Raw genomic sequence first — 19,749 nt, forward strand, 5'->3', positions numbered from 1 at the left:
ATATCGGTGGATCAGCTCAAAAATTATATAAATTTTTTCTATTTATTTAGATTTATTGGTCAATATATTGGCTATCGGCTTTCAAATATAAAGAAGTATCGGTTATCGGCCAAAATTTTCATAACGGTGCAATAACTGAAATATTATATTAAAATTTAGATTTATTTAGATTTATTGACCAAAATATCGGTTATCGGCTTTCAAATATAAAGAATTCTCGGTTATCGGCCAAAATTTTCATATCGGTGCATCAAATTTGGATTTATTTAGATTAATTTGTCAATATATCGGTTTTCGGTATCGGGCAAAATTTCCATATCAGTGCATCGACTCTCAAAAAGCTTTCCTGTAGCCAAATATACCAAAATATCGGTTATCGGCTTTCAAATATAAAGAATTATCGGTTATCGGCCAAAATTTTCATATCGGTGGATCAGCTCAAAAATTATATAAATAATTTTATTTATTTAGATTTATTGGTCAATATATCGGCTATCGGCTTTCAAATATAAAGAAGTATCGGTTATCGGCCAAAATTTTCATAACGGTGCATCAACTCAAATATTACATAAAAATGTTGATTTATTTAGATTTATCGCCCAATATATCAGTTATCGGCTTTCAAATATAAATAATTATCGGTATCAGGCAAAATTTTCGTATCGGTGCATGGACTCTCAAAATATTATATACATTTGGATTTATTTAGATTTATCGGCCAATATATCTGTTATCGGCTTTCAAATATAAAGAATTATCTTTTTTTTTCAAATCAATATTTTCATATCAGTGCATCTCTAAGTAAAATACTATTAAAATACAGTTTTCAGAAGTAACAATTACAGTGAAAAGCCGTAACCTGACAGAATTCCTTGTGTGACACTTCAGATTTGGTGTTTTTTCATTTGAATAATTCTGTTCCCAATTTGTTTTTTGTTATCAGTTATGTACATTAAGGTATTATGTTCCATCTTATGTTGATTGCATTAGTTTAGTGTTGTGTGTGTTACCATGATAGTGTTTATATATTTAGCTTGTGGAAAAGCAGCTTGTGATTGATTGATTTTTCCCTCTGTGTGATGATGGTGTTTGTCCGTTTGTGTTCAAACAGACATTAGTAACAGCATGAAGGGCTGATGTTGTTTTCCAGTGAGTTGTTCTGTCTCTCCACAGGGAGGAAATAACGCTGGTCACACAGTGGTGGTGGATGAGAAGGAATACGACTTCCATCTTCTCCCGAGTGGAATAATCAGCACCAAATGCACATCATTCATCGGTGAGAACCAGACTCTAACAGTCCAGAACTGCCTGACTGGACTACATTTCACATATTTAAGAATTTGATCAAATCTGATATGTTCAGAGATGATAAAGTTTAAGTCGGATTGACTGTAGTTCCAGTAAAGGTGACGCGTGTGCATCCGTCTGCAGGTAATGGCGTGGTCATTCATCTCCCGGGATTATTCGAAGAGATCGACAAGAATGAGAAAAAAGGTACAAAGAAAAGAGTGAAAGCAGCTTCACGTTATAGAAATATACTCCCCTTGAGTAGAGCCCAAATCCATGACATATTTAAAATAGTAATATCCTATACTGAACCTAAACTAATCTTGACAAACTATAATATAGTTTCCATATTTGGTGACTGTATTACAGAGGAGCAGTAATTTATCAATTTTCAACAATAATATTTTCATACTCATAAGGCGTGTACAGACCTTTATTTTGAAATATGAGAAATCATGAAAGATTGGTAGAAATCTCAGTTTGTTTTTTGTTTTTCATGTTCAAGAGATAACATCCATTCAATATTTTGAGAAAAAAATTCTGAAAATGTTTTAAATATAAAGAAAAAAATGATCAGATCACTCAAACCATATATGGAAATGCAGGCGCCCTTATATGGTCAGTAATGGAGCTCTGATGTCATCTAGTGGGAGCGTTTGGTACTGCGCCCAAAACAAATCTCACTGAAAGCTCATTTTTGGAGATATCAACCTCAAATACAAACTTTTATGTTAGATGTGATTAATCGCGATTAATCGATTTGACAGCACTACAAGTTTTATTTAGTAATAAAATAATATGGGCTCTAAAATTGCTAGAAAATCAAATTCATAATTATGTCTAAGTTAGGTAAAATTTAAGCACACTAGCAAGGTGTCAAAACATTGTAGCACATTTAAGTTTTATTGTGCTAACAATGTGATAATTAATATTAGCTAAATGCTAATTCATGTAGTAATGTGTTAATTCATGCTAACAACATGATAAAACATGCTAGTAATGTGTGAAAACATGCTAGCAAACATGCTAATAACTTGTTCATTAATGCTAGCAACATCTCAAAAATGCTAGTAACATGTTAAATCATGTTAGAAAAAACATGCTAGCGATGTGTGCTAATTCATGCTAGCAACGTGCTAAAACATTGCAGCAACATTCTTAACCATGCTAGCAATGTGTTAAAAAATGCTAGCAAAACATGCTAATAATATGTTAATTAATGCTAGCATTATCTAAAAAATGCTAGTAACGTGTTAAATCATGTTAGAAAAAAACATGCTAGCGATGTGTGCTAATTCATGCTAACAACGTGATAAAACATGTCAGCAACGTTCTTAATCAGCAATGTGTTAAAACATGCTAGCTTAATGCTAATTCATGTTAACAACATAAATGCATGTTAGCAAAATGTTAAACATGCTAGCACCAATGCTAAATCACGCTAACAATGTGTTAAAACATGTTAGCAAACGTGCTAATAACATGTTAATTAATGCTAGCAAACATCTCAAAAATGCTAGTAACGTGTTAAATCATGTTAGAAAAAACATGCTAGCGATGTGTGCTAATTCATGCTAACAACGTGATAAAACATGTCAGCAACGTTCTTAATCAGCAATGTGTTAAAACATGCTAGCTTAATGCTAATTCATGTTAACAACATAAATGCATGTTAGCAAAATGTCAAACATGCTAGCACCAATGCTAAATCACGCTAACAATGTGTTAAAACATGTTAGCAAACGTGCTAATAACATGTTAATTAATGCTAGCAAACATCTCAAAAATGCTAGTAACGTGTTAAATCATGTTAGAAAAAACATGCTAGCGATGTGTGCAAATTAATGCTAGCCACATGTTAAAACATTGCAGCAACATTCTTAATCAGCAATGTGTTAAAATATGCTAGCTTAATACTAATTCATGCTAGCAACATAAATGCATGTTAGCCAAAATGTCAAACATGCTAGCACCAATGCTAAATCACGCTAGCAATGTGTTAAAACATGTTAACAAACATGCTAATAACATGTTAATTAGTGCTAGCAAAATCTCAAAAATGCTAGTAACATTTTAAATCATGTTAGAAAAAACATGCTAGTGTTGTGTGCTAATTTATGCTAACAACGTGATAAAACATGCCAGCAAAATTCTTAATCATGCTAGCAAGGTGTTTAAACATGCTAGCATAATGCTAATTAATGCTAGCAACATATAAATGCATGTCAGCAAAATGTCAAAAATGTTAACACCAATGCTAAATCACGCTAGCAATATGTTAAAACATGTTAATTAGTGCTAGCAAAATCTCAAAAATGCTAGTAACATTTTAAATCATGTTAGAAAAAACCTTGCTAGCGATGTGTGCTAATTCATGCTAGCAACGTGATAAAACAATGCCAGCAAAATTCTTAATCACGCTAACAATGTGTTAAAAAATGCTAGCAACATGCTAATAACATGTTAATTTATGCTAGCAAAATCTCAAAAATGCTAGTAACGTGTTAAATCATGTTAGAAAAAAACATGCTAGCGATGTGTGCAAATTAATGCTAGCAATGTGTTAAAACATTGCAGCAACATTCTTAATCAGCAATGTGTTAAAATATGCTAGCTTAATGCTAATTCATGCTAGCAACATAAATGCATGTTACCAAAATGTCAAACATGCTAGCACCAATGCTACATCACGCTAGCAATATGTTAAAACATGTTAGCAAACATGCTAATAACATGTTAATTAGTGCTAGCAACATCTCAAAAATGCTAGTAACGTTTTAAATCATGTTAGAAAAAACATGCTAGCGATGTGTGCTAATTCATGTTAACAACGTGATAAAACATGCCAGCAAAATTCTTAATCATGCTAGCAATGTGTTTAAACATTCTAGCATAATGCTAATTAATGCTACCAACATATAAATGCATGTTAACGAAATGTCAAATATGCTAGCACCAATGCTAAATCACGCTAGCAATATGTTAAAACATGCTAGCAGCATGCTAATAACATGTTAATTAATGCTAGCAAAATCTAAAAAATGCTAGTAACGTGTTAAATCATGTTAGAAAAAACATGCTAGCGATGTGTGCTAATTCATGGTAGCAACGTGATAAAACATGCCAGCAAAATTCTTAATCATGCTAGCAATGTGTTTAAACATTCTAGCATAATGCTAATTAATGCTACCAACATATAAATGCATGTTAGCAAAATGTCAAATATGCTAGCACCAATGCTAAATCACGCTAGCAATATGTTAAAACATGCTAACAGCATGCTTATAACATGTTAATTAATGCTAGTAAAATCTAAAAATGCTAGTAACGTGTTAAATCATGTTAGAAAAAAACATGCTAGCGATGTGTGCTAATTCATGGTAGCAACGTGATAAAACATGCCAGCAAAATTCTTAATCATGCTAGCAATGTGTTTAAACATTCTAGCATGATGCTAATTAATGCTACCAACATATAAATGCATGTTAGCAAAATGTCAAATATGCTAGCACCAATGCTAAATCACGCTAGCAATATGTTAAAACATGCTAGCAGCATGCTAATAACATGTTAATTAATGCTAGCAAAATCTAAAAAATGCTAGTAATGTGTTAAATCATGTTAATGACTAAATGGTAACACAATGTCTAATTTCAAAGCGGTTTTCACAGGATTAATTTACCTACCGAGACAGTTAGCAGGTTAGCAGGTTAATTGACCAGACTCACACAAAGCCTGTGTTCACTAGATCAGATCCATTCTATTCACACACAGACATAATTTGTCTTTTCTTTCATGCTAAGGGCTGAAAGGATGGGAGAAAAGACTGATCATCTCAGATCGGGCTCACATTGGTAATATACTTAACACCTATAAATAATAGTGTTTTTTAGCAATATTGAATACTGTGATATTCAAATGCATATAATGGAAAACGCTGTTCTGATTCCATGTATTTCTGTCAGTATTTGACTTTCATCAGGCCGTGGACGGACTTCAGGAGGTTCAGAGGCAAGCTCAGGAAGGCAAGAAGTAAGTTGTGTTGATTGGTTAGTGCTGGTTTGGTGCTTAACTAGCAATTCATCGAAAATTATCACTTTTCATAGTAACTATTATCCACTTAATAACTTCATGTTAATGTTATTATTATGATGGCTTGGCTGGACGATCAAAACTTTTAAAAAATCCCATAGACTTTCATCGAGGGGGTCAAAACTTTTATACAATAACGATAGAGTAACAGAGTAAAGCTTCATCCACCAAGTATCTGTCACTAGCATGAATTAGCATGTTAGCATTTTTATTATAATGCTAGCAAGGTGCCAAAACTTGCAAGCAAAATAATAAACACAAGCCATCATAATTAGTATATTACTAACTGTTTCTAGCTCATTTTTGCACATTACTAGCATTAATTAGTACATTGTTAACATGTTTAACACATTGCTAGCATTAATTAGCATGTTTGCTAGCAGGTTTTAGCATTTTGATAACATGAATTAGTACGTTGCTATCATGTTTAACATTGCTGGCATTGTTTAACATGTTACTAGTGTGTTATCACATTGTTAACATAAATTAGCATATTGCTAGCATGAATTAACACTTTGCTAAGATATTTTAGCATGTTTGCTAGCATGTCCTAAGCTATTTGCTAGGGTTTGTTAAGAACATGTTTAATTGTGCAAACAATGTGCTAATTCGTGTTAGCAAACATGTTAATTCACGCTAGCTATGTGTTAAACATACTAGCAAAATACTACATGATAAAAAATGCTAACAACTTAATAAACATGCTAGGAAGCTTTTTAAAAAAGTTTGTCACGACGAATTTTACTTTTAAACTGTAAAATTTGTTTATTTAATTTGTTTTATTTTTTTATTGTTAATTGTTAGAAGTGCTGCAAACATCAATAAATAAATGCAAAAACTTTGTTTTATAGTTTTTCCGCTGATTGTAAACGTGTTTATGTTTGTTCACAGCATAGGAATCATGTTGTTAGCATTTTTTGCATTTTACTTGCATTTTTAACATGTTGTTAGCATTAACTAGTACGTTGTTAGCATGTTTTAGTACACTGATATCTTGATTTAACATTTTAGCTAACATGTTTTAACACATTGCTAGGATATTTTAGCATGTTTGCTAGCATGTCCTAAGCTATTTGCTAGGGTTTGTTAACAACATGTTTAATTGTGCTAGCAAATGTGCTAATTCATGTTAGCAAACATGCTAATTCATGCTAGAAATGTGTTAAACATACTAGCGAACATGCTAGCAAAATAATACATTTGTAAAACATGGTAGAAAACGTATTAAAAAAAAGTTTTTTTCCCGACGAATTTTACTTTTAAACTGTAAAATTTCTTTATTTAATTTGTTTATTTATTTATTGTTAATTGTTAGAAGGGCTACAAACATCAATAAATAAATGCAAAAATGTTGTTTTATAGTTTTTCCGCTGATTGTAAACGTGTTTATGTTTGTTCACAGCATAGGAATCATGTTGTTAGCATTTTTTGCATTTTACTTGCATTTTTAACATGTTGTTAGCATTAACTAGTACGTTGTTAGCATGTTTTAGTACACTGATATCGTGATTTAACATTTTGCTAACATGTTTTAACACATTGCTAGGATATTTTAGCATGTTTGCTAACATGTCCTAAGCTATTTGCTAGGGTTTGTTAACAACATGTTTAATTGTGCTAGCAAATGTGCTAATTCATGTTAGCAAACATGCTAATTCATGCTAGAAATGTGTTAAACATACTAGCGAACATGCTAGCAAAATAATACATTTGTAAAACATGGTAGAAAACGTATTAAAAAAAAGTTTTTTTCCCGACGAATTTTACTTTTAAACTGTAAAATTTCTTTATTTAATTTGTTTATTTATTTATTGTTAATTGTTAGAAGGGCTACAAACATCAATAAATAAATGCAAAAACGTTGTTTTATAGTTTTTCCGCTGATTGTAAACGTGTTTGTTTGTTCACAGCATAGGAATCATGTTGTTAGCATTTTTTGCATTTTACTTGCATTTTTAACATTTTTTAGCATTAATTAATACGTTGTTAGCATGTTTTAGTACACTGATATCGTGATTTAACATTTTGCTAACATGTCCTAAGCTATTCGCTAATTGTGCAAAGCAATGTGCTAATTCATGTTAGCAAACATGCTAATTCATGCTAGCTATGTGTTAAACATACTAGCAAAATAATAAATTTGTAAAACATGCTAGGAAGCTTATGAAAAAAGTTTGTCCTGACAAATTTTACTTTTAAACTGTCAAATGTATTTATTTAATTTGTTTATTTATTTATTGTTAATTGTTAGAAGCAGGGCTCTGAACCGGTTCAAGGAACGAAAACGAACGAAATTTTAAGAGGAACAAAAACGAAAACGAAATCAAAATCAATTTGAATCGTTCTGAACAGAAACGTTAATTTGAAATGACCATTAACCGGTTAATAACGTTATTTTATCGTTCTTTTAATATTTTAATTTGGCAGTGACCAATCATGAATAGAGTAGTACAGCGTGTGACGTTGACGGATCAAGCGTGAGTGAAATGTCATCTATGAATCTACCGGTACGCAAGTCAGTATGAGCGCGCATTTTCATGCCTCAAGTACATTTCTTTCCCCGCTGAGGTCATCAATGAAAGCGCAGGTATTGGAGGAAATTCTTTTCGTACGTTTAAATAAGCAGTACGGACTTTAAGCTCAAATAATCTGATTTAGGCTAGTTTGTGGATTTCGTTTAAGCCTATCCAAGTAGGTTACTAGCATCTATCAAACATTTGTCCAATAGTCTTTCAGATTGCCAATACAGGACAGGTCAATGTTTTATATATAGACGGCTGATGCTTCTTATTAAATGGTATGTTATATTGCATTAAATGATCAAGCTTTATCAGCCGACTGAATTTGATTATGTGATGCAAGAATGTGTTGCTCAGTGTTTGCTTTGAAATTAGCAGTTGACAGTGCATTAAAAGAGCAATGGATATCCAGTTTATTTATTCTTTATTCATGCAATTTTTAAAACAAGTCGTGTTGAAAAAAAGTTATGTACAAAGATTGTTATCACTCTTCTGAAAAGAATTCGGCATAAGAGCCACTTTCGATTGTCTAACGCTCCATTAAAACAGGTCCGCTGTTTATGCTTTGTAATTAATGCATGTATTTCTGGTTTTAAAAATGTTATGAAATAAATATTCAAGTTTAATTACCATGTGTTATATTATTATTGAGTGAAAATAAGTCTTTATTTATACATATTTGTTTAAAGTATAGGCTAAATTAAAATAACGTTATTAACCGGTATTTTTTCAAATCAAACCGTTTTTCGGAACAGTAATGTTTATTGAGGAACGCAAAAACGGAAACGCTATAATATCGATTCTGCTCGGAGTGAACCGATTGATATTTTTTTCTGTTTTTAAGCCCTGGTTAGCAGGGACTTTAATCGTAACTTAATGAGAGTTTGACAAACAGAAAATCCTCTCAGGATCCCTGGAATCAGTGTTACAGTACCTCAGGCACGACATTTGAGCATGTTTGTAGCATAAACACCATCAAACCGATGAGAGCTTCAGATTTTCCAATGTTTCTCTATGGCGCTGAAACCTAAAGATATCCGAGATCCGGTCCCAGCGCAACTGATAGGGGAGAACCGGGGCGAAAGTAACAACGCGATTTTCTCCGAGCCCTGAATACATTTGCATTTCAAGCTATGACAGCACATTCAACCCTTGACGGATCTGCCAAATATCACGTGATTCCGCCATTGTTTCCCGCGCTTAGGTCCGAAATGCAGTTTTCAAGTACGGCAAGTAAATTAATGAAGCGGTACTTTTTTTCTAATTACTAGGGATGCACGATATTATCGGCACGACATCGGAATCAGCCGATAAACGCTTAAAATATAAAAATCGGCATTAGGCCGATATGAAAAAATTATGCCGATATGCCTTGCCGATATGATAACGTGTTGATACGAGCCTGCAATAACTCACGTGTGCAAGGACTGCAGTGTTTCCCACACATAGACTAATTCGTGGCGGTGCGCCACAGAATCAACACCGGCCGCCACATATTGCGTGTCATTATTCATTAACTATTTAACGCTATTTAAAACACGCAGCGTGTTTGTTCATTTCCTTTCCCCGCTCTCCCTCCATCTCTCTGTCACTCATGCGCAGAGATGTATAAAGTACTAGAGACATACTTGAGTAAAAGTACAAGTTCCTTATCAAAAAAGTGACTTGAGTAGAAGTTGAAGTGCTCTTTAAGCACCACACTTAAGTAGAAGTACTAAAGTATTCAACATTTTTTGTACTTAAGTATTGCAAGTAGTTTATTTTAAAATGTACTACTCAAGTACCGAAAGTAAAAGTACAAGTATTGTGTTATGTAGTTATTAAAGAAAGTAGTCAAAACATTATATTTTTTTTATTATTTCAAATGATTAAGCTAAAGGACAATCACAATGTTGGTAGGTAATTTTTCTACATATTGTCATATAAAAAACCTGAAAATACTGTAGTTCATTAAGATTAAATCTTACTATAACCACTCTTACTAAAAAAAAAAATGGGGTAAGCACACTTATATTCTCATTTCAAGAGGTGTTCTGAGTAAATTATTTGTTTGTAACACTTTACAATATGGTTTGATTTGTTAACATTACATTAGTTAATGTAGACTAATAACTAACATGAACTAACCATGATCAATACATTTGTTACTGTATTTATTAATCTTTGTTAATCTTAGTTAATAAAAATACAGCTGTTCGTTGTTTGTATATGCTACTTCACAGTGCACATTAACTATGTAAACAAATAGAGAGCAATTTGAGCGCAAGACGCTCGTGTTGTTTTAAAGACAGTGAATGCGCGCTCGCGACGCGGGGCTCTCTCGCGCGCTCTCTCTCTCGCGCGCTCTCTCTCTCTCGCGCGCTCTCTCTCTCTCGCGCGCTCTCTCTCTCTCGCACTCTCGCGCGCTCTCTCTCTAACTCTCTCTCGCGCGCTCTCTCTCTCGCGCGCTCTCTCTCTCTCGCACTCTCGCGCGCTCTCTCTCTCGCGCTCTCTCTCTCTAACTCTCTCTCGCGCGCGCTCTCGCTCTCGCGCGCGGTAATGTGGGTTTGGAATGGAATGATTCGTAACATTTTTATAATTGTAACGAGTAACGATGCAGCACATAAAAAAATATCGGAGTAAAAGTATTAAACTCATCGAAAATATGTACTGAAGTAAAAGTGGAAGTAGGAGAAAAAAATAATACTCTAGTAAAGTACAGATACTGCCTTTTAGTACTTAAGTACAGTAGTGAAGTAGTTCTACTTCGTTACTATACATCTCTGCTCATGCGTCTCTCTCGCTCTCTCTCTCAAACCTGTTTTTGATATTAAAGTCTAAGCTTTTAAAATGTAAATTGTATTATTATTTATTATTTAATTGTAAATGTACCGATTGATATTTTTTTCAGTTTTTAAGCCCTGGTTAGAAGTGCTACAAACATCAATAAATAAATGTAAAAACGTTGTTTTATAGTTTTCCCGCTGATTGTAACCGTGTTTATGTTTGTTCACAGCATAGGAACAACTAAGAAAGGCATCGGACCCACATACGCCTGTAAAGCGTCGCGCACCGGCCTTCGCATCTGCGACCTGATGGCAGACTTCAGCGAGTTTTCTACGAGGTAAATATTAGGTGTTTCTCAATGTCAAGGATCCTTCCTCTGCAGGACTGATCCTTCCAAGTCACTTCCTTCCAGTGGCGGCTACTGGTCTGTCAGAGAGGGGAAGCTCATTTTCGGCCTACATCATAAAATTGTCTATTTATTTAAAAGTAAATTCTGCCCTACGTAGCCTAGCCTACTAACGTTATATGAATGAATGAATGAATGAATGAATGAATGAAGGAATGAATGAACGATCTAAAAAAAAAATATTAAGATTAACTGAAACAAGGAATGTGGTGTATAATTGTGTGAAATGTATAATGAAAATCAAGCAATTTCGCCAAGCAAATATCAAAGAAATAGGTTGCAGCAGTTTTTATTTCGACTGAACTTGAGAAATCCGCGATGGGACTGAGCGCGAATAGCTTCAGTGATTCCTTATAGTACAGAATCGCTGTCAGTCAAAAGGAGATGCAGTCTTTCGACAGACCCTCCAATCATCACGCAGAAGCTCGGAGTCCGGGCCAGCCCACTCCCCATTCACCCCCAGAGACGCTGAGCGTCCGTGGGCGGGACATAATCGCAGCGTTTATCCAATGACCGTCTAGTTTCGAAGCGCTGAAAAAAAACTTTCAAAGCAGCCCCATTGAAGTCAATGGACGCTGGGCTTCAATAGGGAAATGCACTGTGACGCTGCAGGAATGTATGAGAAGGAAATCGAGTCAGCCGACCTGCTATATGTAACTGATTCTGAACGAACTCGTCTTTGAGATGAACGTTTTCTAACGCATTTTTTGTCAATAAAATGTTAATACAATAGTACATATTTGACCATTAATTTTGTGACATTATAAGGGAAGCCGAGCTTCCCTTGCAGTCTTAAAGAAATCGCCACTGCTTCCTTCAGAGGCTAGGCGAGGCTCCTCTTAAGCATTCGGAGAACAGGCAAATGGAACAGGCTAGCAAGTGCACGTCAGCCTCATTACGTCAGTGAAAAGGTCCGTTAGCGTCCGTTATCAATAACGTCATTTGTATACGGTTGTAATTTGTACTGGCATTTACAAGTTAAACTTTACTTATATTTACTACGGTTATAACAAATGTTTGGTAACGTAAATACTTACACTTGAAAGCATATTGCCCCGTTAACGCTCCGACTCCGCCAACGTCCGATAATTTGTATTTTTTGAACAAGATAGCAAAGCTGCGCGCATAGGATTGTGGGTGATTTGAGAGCGCGAAGTGCGCGAAGTCTACTCGTATGCATCCTTTCCTGTATATGGCATATTTTTCGAACGAAGGACTCAGACCTTGGTTGAAATTCCGAGGATCCTCGACATTGGAACAGCCCTTCGACGGACGTCGATGACGTAGCATCCTCGGAATTCTGGCTTCCGAGGATCCTTCCTTGACATTGAGAAATGCCTATTGTCTCTAGTGCTGGTCATGTAAGTGTGCGGTCATCTGAACTGTTCATTACGTCCTCCTGAAGGGTGAAGAACCTGGTGCAGCAGTACCAGTCCATGTACCCCACGCTCAAAGTGGACGCAGAGGGCGAGCTGAAGAAGCTAAAGGTCAGTTAAACCGGAGAAGCACAGGGTTTGTGTTACGCCGCTGCCTCTGATCCGCCCTCTGCTCGCTTGCAGGACTACGCTGAGAGGATCCGGCCCCTGGTCAGAGATGGGGTCTATTTCATGTATGATGCAATCCACGGACCCTCAAAGAAAATCCTGGTGGAGGGGGCCAACGCGGCCCTGCTTGACATTGACTTTGGTAAGGACATGCTGCAGACTTGGGACTATTTTCTGGCAGGTTTAATGTTGATTATTTCCTCATATTCTCCATTGTTGCGGCTCCTCTCTTCACAGTCTGTCAGTAACACTTGTTTACTTCCTGTCTCTAGCATTGAAACATACTAGCAAAATGTTAAATAATGCTAGTAAAACATGCTAGCTGAATGCTAACTCATACTAGCAATGTGTTAAAACTTGTTAGCAATATGCTAGTTAGCATATTGTTAACTAAATTTTTCAACTAAACATCGAAATAAATCTAATAAACTAAATTAACCATTTAAACTAAATTACTGATTGAATTATTGATCTAAAGCCCACACTGTCACTGTATGATAATTTAAATGAGCTGATGACATCAGCGTTTTTTCCAGAATGGCTGAATAAAATTATGCTGCATTATTTTCCTGTTTAACACTGTAAAGCTGCTTTGAAACAATCTACTTTGTTAAAAGCGCTATATAAATAAAGTTGACTTGACTTGACTTGACTTAGCAAAATGGTAATTCATGCTAGGAATGTGCTAAAAATTCTAGCAGCATAAACTTTTATACAATAACGATAGAGTAACAGAGTAAAGCTTCATCCACCAAGTATCTGTCACTAGCATGAATTAGCATGTTAACATGTTTATTATGATGCAAGCAAGGTGCCACAAATTGGCAATATAATAAATACAAGCCATCATAATTAGCATATTGCTAACTGTTGCTAGCTAATTTTGGCTCATTGCTAGCATTAATTAGCATATTGTTAACATCTTGCTAGCACGTTTTGTCACATTACTAGCATTAATGATCATATTGCTAACATGTTTTAACACATTGCTAGCATTAATTAGCATAGTGCTAGCATGCTTTGACAAGTTGTTAATATGCATTTTGCTTGCATTTTTAACATGAATTAGTACGTTGTTAACATGTTTTAGTACACTGATATCATGATTTACTAATTAATGCTAGCAACATGATAAAACATTCTATCAAAATGCTAATTCATGCTAGCAACGTTAAAATGCTAGTAACTTGATAAATCATACTAGTAATGTGAAAAATATCCTAACACTGTGCTAATTCATACTAGCAATATACTGATTTATGTTAGCAAAAATTATAAAACATGCTTGCAAAAAGCTAATTCATGTTACCAACATTAAAAATGTTAGCATCATGATGAATTATACTGGCAATGTTCATGTTAGCAATGTGTTAAAACGTGTTAACAAACATGTTTAATCATGCTAGCTGAATGTTACATTATGTTAAGATTTATGGTAGCAACATAATAAAATATGCTAGTAACATGCTTATTCATGTTAGCAATATTTCAAAAAGCTAACAACATAAATTATACTAGCAATGTGTAGAAACATGTTAAGAAACATGCTTATTCATGCTAGCAATGTGCTAAAAATTTGCTAAAATTCATTCATGTTAGCAATGTACGGATTTACACTAGCAGCAGGATAAAACATGCTAGCAAACATGCTCATTCAATTTAGAAACATTTAAAATGTTATCAAAATGAATAATACTAGCAGTGTGTAAAACAATGTTAACAATGTGTGCTAATTCATGCTAGCAATGTGCTAAAACATTTTAAGAAACATGCTTATTAATGCTTGCAATGTGCTAAAAATTTGTTAAAATTAATGCTAGCAATGAACTGATTTACAATAACAACATGGTAAAACATGTTATCAAACATGCTAATTTATGCTAGCAACATTATTATTTTAACAATGTGTAAAAACATTAGCAATGTGTGCTAATTCATGCTAGTAATGTGCTAAAACATTTTAAGAAACGTGCTTATTAATGCTAGCAATGTGCTAAAAATTTGTTAAAATTAATGCTAGCAATGAACTGATTTACAATAACAACATGATAAAACATGTTAGCAAACATGCTAATTTATATTTAGCAACATTAAAAGTGCTATTAAACTTTTTTTTAATTATTTTAACAGTGTGTAAAAACATTAGCAATGTGTGCTAATTCATGCTAGCAACATGTGTAATCATGCTAGCAACATTTTGAAACATGCTAGCAACATGATGTTTAATCATGCTTGTAAAAAAGTTAAATAATGTTAAGAATGTGCTAAAATATCTTAGCAACATGAAAAATTATACTAGCAATGTGTAAAAACATGTTAGCAAAACACGCTTAATCATGCAAGCAATGTGTTAAAACATGCAATCAACATGCTTAATCATATTAGCAATGTATTAATCATGTTAGCAATGTGTTACAACATGCTAGCTAGATGCTAATTCATACTAGTAATGTGTTAAAACATGACTGCAACATGCTTAATAATGCTACCAGTGTGATAAAACATGACAGAAACATGCTTAATCATTTTAGCAGTGTGATAAAACATGACAGAAACCTGCTTAATCATGTTAGCAGTGTGATAAAACATGACAGAAACATGCTTAATCATGTTAGCAGTGTGATAAAACATGACAGCAACATGCTTAATCATGTTAGCAGTGTGATAAAACATGACAGAAACATGCTTAATCATGTTAGCAGGGTGATAAAACATAACAGAAACATGCTTAATCATGTTAGCAGTGTGATAAAACATGACAGAAACATGCTTAATCATGTTAGCAGGGTGATAAAACATAACAGAAACATGCTTAATCATGTTAGCAGTGTGATAAAACATGACAGAAACATGCTTAATCATGTTAGCAGTGTAATAAAACATGACAGAAACTTGCTTAATCATGATAGCAGTGTGATAAAACATGACAGAAACTTGCTTAATCATGATAGCAGTGTGATAAAACATGACAGCAACATGCTTATTATTGCTAGCAATGAGCTAAAACATGACAGCAACATGCTTAATTATGTTAGAAGTGTGATAAAACATGACAGAAACATGCTTATTAATGCTAGCAATGAGCTAAAACATGACAGAAACATGCTTAATTATGTTAGCAGTGTGATAAAACATGACAGCAACATGCTTATTAATGCTAGCAATGAGCTAAAACATGACAGAAACATGCTTAATCATGTTAGCAGTGTGATAAAACATGGCAGCAACATGCTTATTAATGCTAGCAAAGAGCTAAAACATGACAGAAACATGCTTAATCATGCTAGTAATGTATTAATAATGTTGACAATGTCTTACAACATGCTAGCTAGATGCTAATTCATACTAGTAATGTGCTAAAACAAGACAGAAACATGCTTATTAATGCTAACAATGAGCTAAAACATGACAGAAACATGCTTAATAATGCTAACAGTGTGCTAAAACATGACAGAAACATGCTTAATCATGTTAGCAGTGTGATAAAACATAACAGAAACCTGCTAAATCATGTTAGCAGTGTGATAAAACATGACAGAAACATGCTTAATCATGTTAGCAGTGTGATAAAACAAGACAGAAACATGCTTATTAATGCTAACAATGAGCTAAAACATGACAGAAACATGCTTAATCATGTTAGCAGTGTGATAAAACATGACAGCAACATGCTTATTAATGCTAGCAATGAGCTAAAACATGACAGAAACATGCTTAATTATGTTAGCAATGTATTAATCATGTTAGCAATGTGTTGAAACATGCTAGCTAGATCCTAATTCGTGATAGCAATGTGTTAAAACATGCAATCAACATGTTTAATTATGTTAGCAATGTATTAATCATGTTAGCAATGTGTTACAACATGCTAGTTAGATGCTAATTAATGCTAACAATGAGCTAAAACATGACAGAAACATGCTTAATCATGTTAGCAGTGTGATAAAACATGACAGAAACTTGCTTAATCATGATAGCAGTGTGATAAAACATGACAGCAACATGCTTATTATTGCTAGCAATGAGCTAAAACATGACAGAAACATGCTTAATTATGTTAGAAGTGTGATAAAACATGACAGAAACATGCTTATTAATGCTAGCAATGAGCTAAAACATGACAGAAACATGCTTAATCATGTTAGCAGTGTGATAAAACATGGCAGCAACATGCTTATTAATGCTAGCAATGAGCTAAAACATGACAGAAACATGCTTAATCATGCTAGTAATGTATTAATAATGTTGACAATGTCTTACAACATGCTAGCTAGATGCTAATTCATACTAGTAATGTGCTAAAACAAGACAGAAACATGCTTATTAATGCTAACAATGAGCTAAAACATGACAGAAACATGCTTAATAATGCTAACAGTGTGCTAAAACATGACAGAAACATGCTTAATAATGTTAGCAATCAGCTAAAACATGACAGAAACATGCTTAATCATGTTAGCAGTGTGATAAAACATAACAGAAACCTGCTTAATCATGTTAGCAATGAGCTAAAACATGACAGAAACATGCTTAATTATGTTAGCAGTGTGATAAAACAAGACAGAAACATGCTTATTAATGCTAACAATGAGCTAAAACATGACAGAAACATGCTTAATCATGTTAGCAGTGTGATAAAACATAACAGAAACCTGCTTAATCATGTTAGCAGTGTGATAAAACATGACAGAAACATGCTTAATCATGTTAGCAGTGTGATAAACATGACAGCAACATGCTTATTAATGCTAGCAATGAGCTAAAACATGACAGAAACATGCTTAATTATGTTAGCAATGTATTAATCATGTTAGCAATGTGTTGAAACATGCTAGCTAGATCCTAATTCATGATAGCAATGTGTTAAAACATGCAATCAACATGCTTAATTATGTTAGCAATGTATTAATCATGTTAACAATGTTACAACATGCAAGTTAGATGCTAATTCATACTAGTAATGTGCTAAAACATGACAGAAACATGCTTATTAATGCTAACAATGAGCTAAAACATGACAGAAACATGCTTAATAATGCTAACAGTGTGCTAAAACATGACAGCAACATGCTTATTAATGCTAGCAATGAGCTAAAACATGACAGAAACATGCTTAATAATGCTATCAATGAGCTAAAACATAACAGAAACATGCTTAATCATGTTAGAAGTGTGATAAAACATGACAGAACCCTGCTTAATAATGCTAGCAGTGTGATAAAACATGACAGAAACCTGCTTAATCATGCTAGCAGTGTGATAAAACATGACAGAAACCTGCTTAATCATGCTAACAGTGTGCTAAAACATGACAGCAACATGCTTATTCATGCTAGCAGTGTGCTAAAACATGACAGCAACATGCTTATTAATGCTAGCAATGAGCTAAAACATGACAGAAACATGCTTAATAATGCTATCAATGAGCTAAAACATAACAGAAACATGCTTAATCATGTTAGAAGTGTGATAAAACATGACAGAACTCTGCTTAATCATGTTAGAAGTGTGATAAAACATGACAGAACCCTGCTTAATAATGCTAGCAGTGTGATAAAACATGACAGAACCCTGCTTAATAATGCTAGCAGTGTGATAAAACATGACAGAAACCTGCTTAATCATGCTAGCAGTGTGATAAAACATGACAGAACTCTGCTTAATCATGTTAGAAGTGTGATAAAACATGACAGAACCCTGCTTAATAATGCTAGCAGTGTGATAAAACATGACAGAAACCTGCTTAATCATGCTAGCAGTGTGATAAAACATGACAGAAACCTGCTTAATCATGCTAGCAGTGTGCTAAAACATGACAGCAACATGCTTATTCATGCTAGCAGTGTGCTAAAACATGACAGCAACATGCTTAATAATGGTTGCTTGCCTTCCTTCCAGGAACATACCCATTTGTGACATCGTCCAACTGCACCGTGGGAGGCGTGTGCACCGGCCTCGGCATCCCTCCCGCAAACATCGGCGATGTGTATGGAGTATCAAAGGCCTACACCACTAGAGTCGGGATAGGAGCCTTTCCCACAGAACAGCTCAATGTAAGAGTCTGGAACTGGAACTGTATTAAAAATGCCAACAACATCATGCTAGCAACATGTTAAATTATGTTAGTAATGTGCTAAAATATCCTAGCAGCATGCTAAGTCATACTAGCAATGTACTGTTTTAATGCTAACAACATGATAAAACATGCTAGAAACATTTTAATTCATGTTAGCAAACATTAAAAATGCTAACAACATGATAAATTATACTAACAATGTGTAAAAACAAGCTAACAAAAACATGCGTAAAATGCTAACAATGTGTAAAAACATGCTTTAATATGTGTGCTAATTCATGCTAACAGTGTACTAAAACTTGCTAGCAAAACATGCTCATTCATGCTAGCAATGTGTTAAAAATGTCAACAACGTGTAATCATGCTAGCAAAATGTTAAATTATGTTAGTAATGTGCTAAAATATTCTAGCAGCATGCTAAGTCATGCTAGCAATGTACTAAAATTTGTTAGCAAAACATGCTTATTCATGCTAGCAAAGTTCTAAAACATGCTAGCAAGAAGCTTAATACTGCTAACAACATGTTAAAACATACTAGCCACATGTTTAATTATGCTAGCAAAATGTTAAATTATGTTAAGAATGTGCTAAAATATCGTTGCAGTGTGCTAATTCATGCTAGTAACGTAATGATTTATGTTAACAACATTAAAAATGCTAGCAAACATTATACATTAAAATCAAATTATACTAACAATGTGTAAAAACATGCTAGCAATGTGTTAAAAAATGTCAACATGTTTAATCGTGCTATCAAAATGTTAAATTATGTTAGTAATGTGCTAAAATATCCTAGCAGCATGCTAGGTCATACTAGCAATGTACTGTTTTAATGCTAACAACATGATAAAACATGCTAGTAACATTCTAATTCATGTTAGCAAACATTACAAATATTAACAAGATAAATTATACTAACAATGTGTAAAAACATGCTTTAATATGTGTGCTAATTCATGCTAACAGTATACTAAAACTTGATCATTTATGCTAGCAATGTGTTGAAAAAGCCAACAACATGTTTAATCATGCCAGCAAAATGTTAAATTATGTTAGTAA

At 33.9% G+C, this 19,749-nt stretch overlaps 1 protein-coding gene across 1 annotated transcript in view; it reads left to right on the plus strand.

The window, feature by feature from the left end:
* Window positions 1-19,749, plus strand: part of adss1 (adenylosuccinate synthase 1) — a 35,435-nt gene that overhangs the window by 6,719 nt on the left and 8,967 nt on the right. The window contains exons 2-9 of the mRNA XM_079833200.1: window positions 1,174-1,276; window positions 1,432-1,494; window positions 5,091-5,141; window positions 5,253-5,319; window positions 10,894-11,001; window positions 12,476-12,557; window positions 12,630-12,756; window positions 18,513-18,667. Coding sequence (XP_079689326.1) covers window positions 1,174-1,276; window positions 1,432-1,494; window positions 5,091-5,141; window positions 5,253-5,319; window positions 10,894-11,001; window positions 12,476-12,557; window positions 12,630-12,756; window positions 18,513-18,667 — 756 coding nt within the window. The remainder of the gene's footprint in view (window positions 1-1,173; window positions 1,277-1,431; window positions 1,495-5,090; window positions 5,142-5,252; window positions 5,320-10,893; window positions 11,002-12,475; window positions 12,558-12,629; window positions 12,757-18,512; window positions 18,668-19,749) is intronic.

The sequence above is a fragment of the Gobio gobio genome (assembly GCF_949357685.1).
Source record: "Gobio gobio genome assembly, chromosome: 13".
NCBI lineage: Eukaryota > Metazoa > Chordata > Actinopteri > Cypriniformes > Gobionidae > Gobio > Gobio gobio.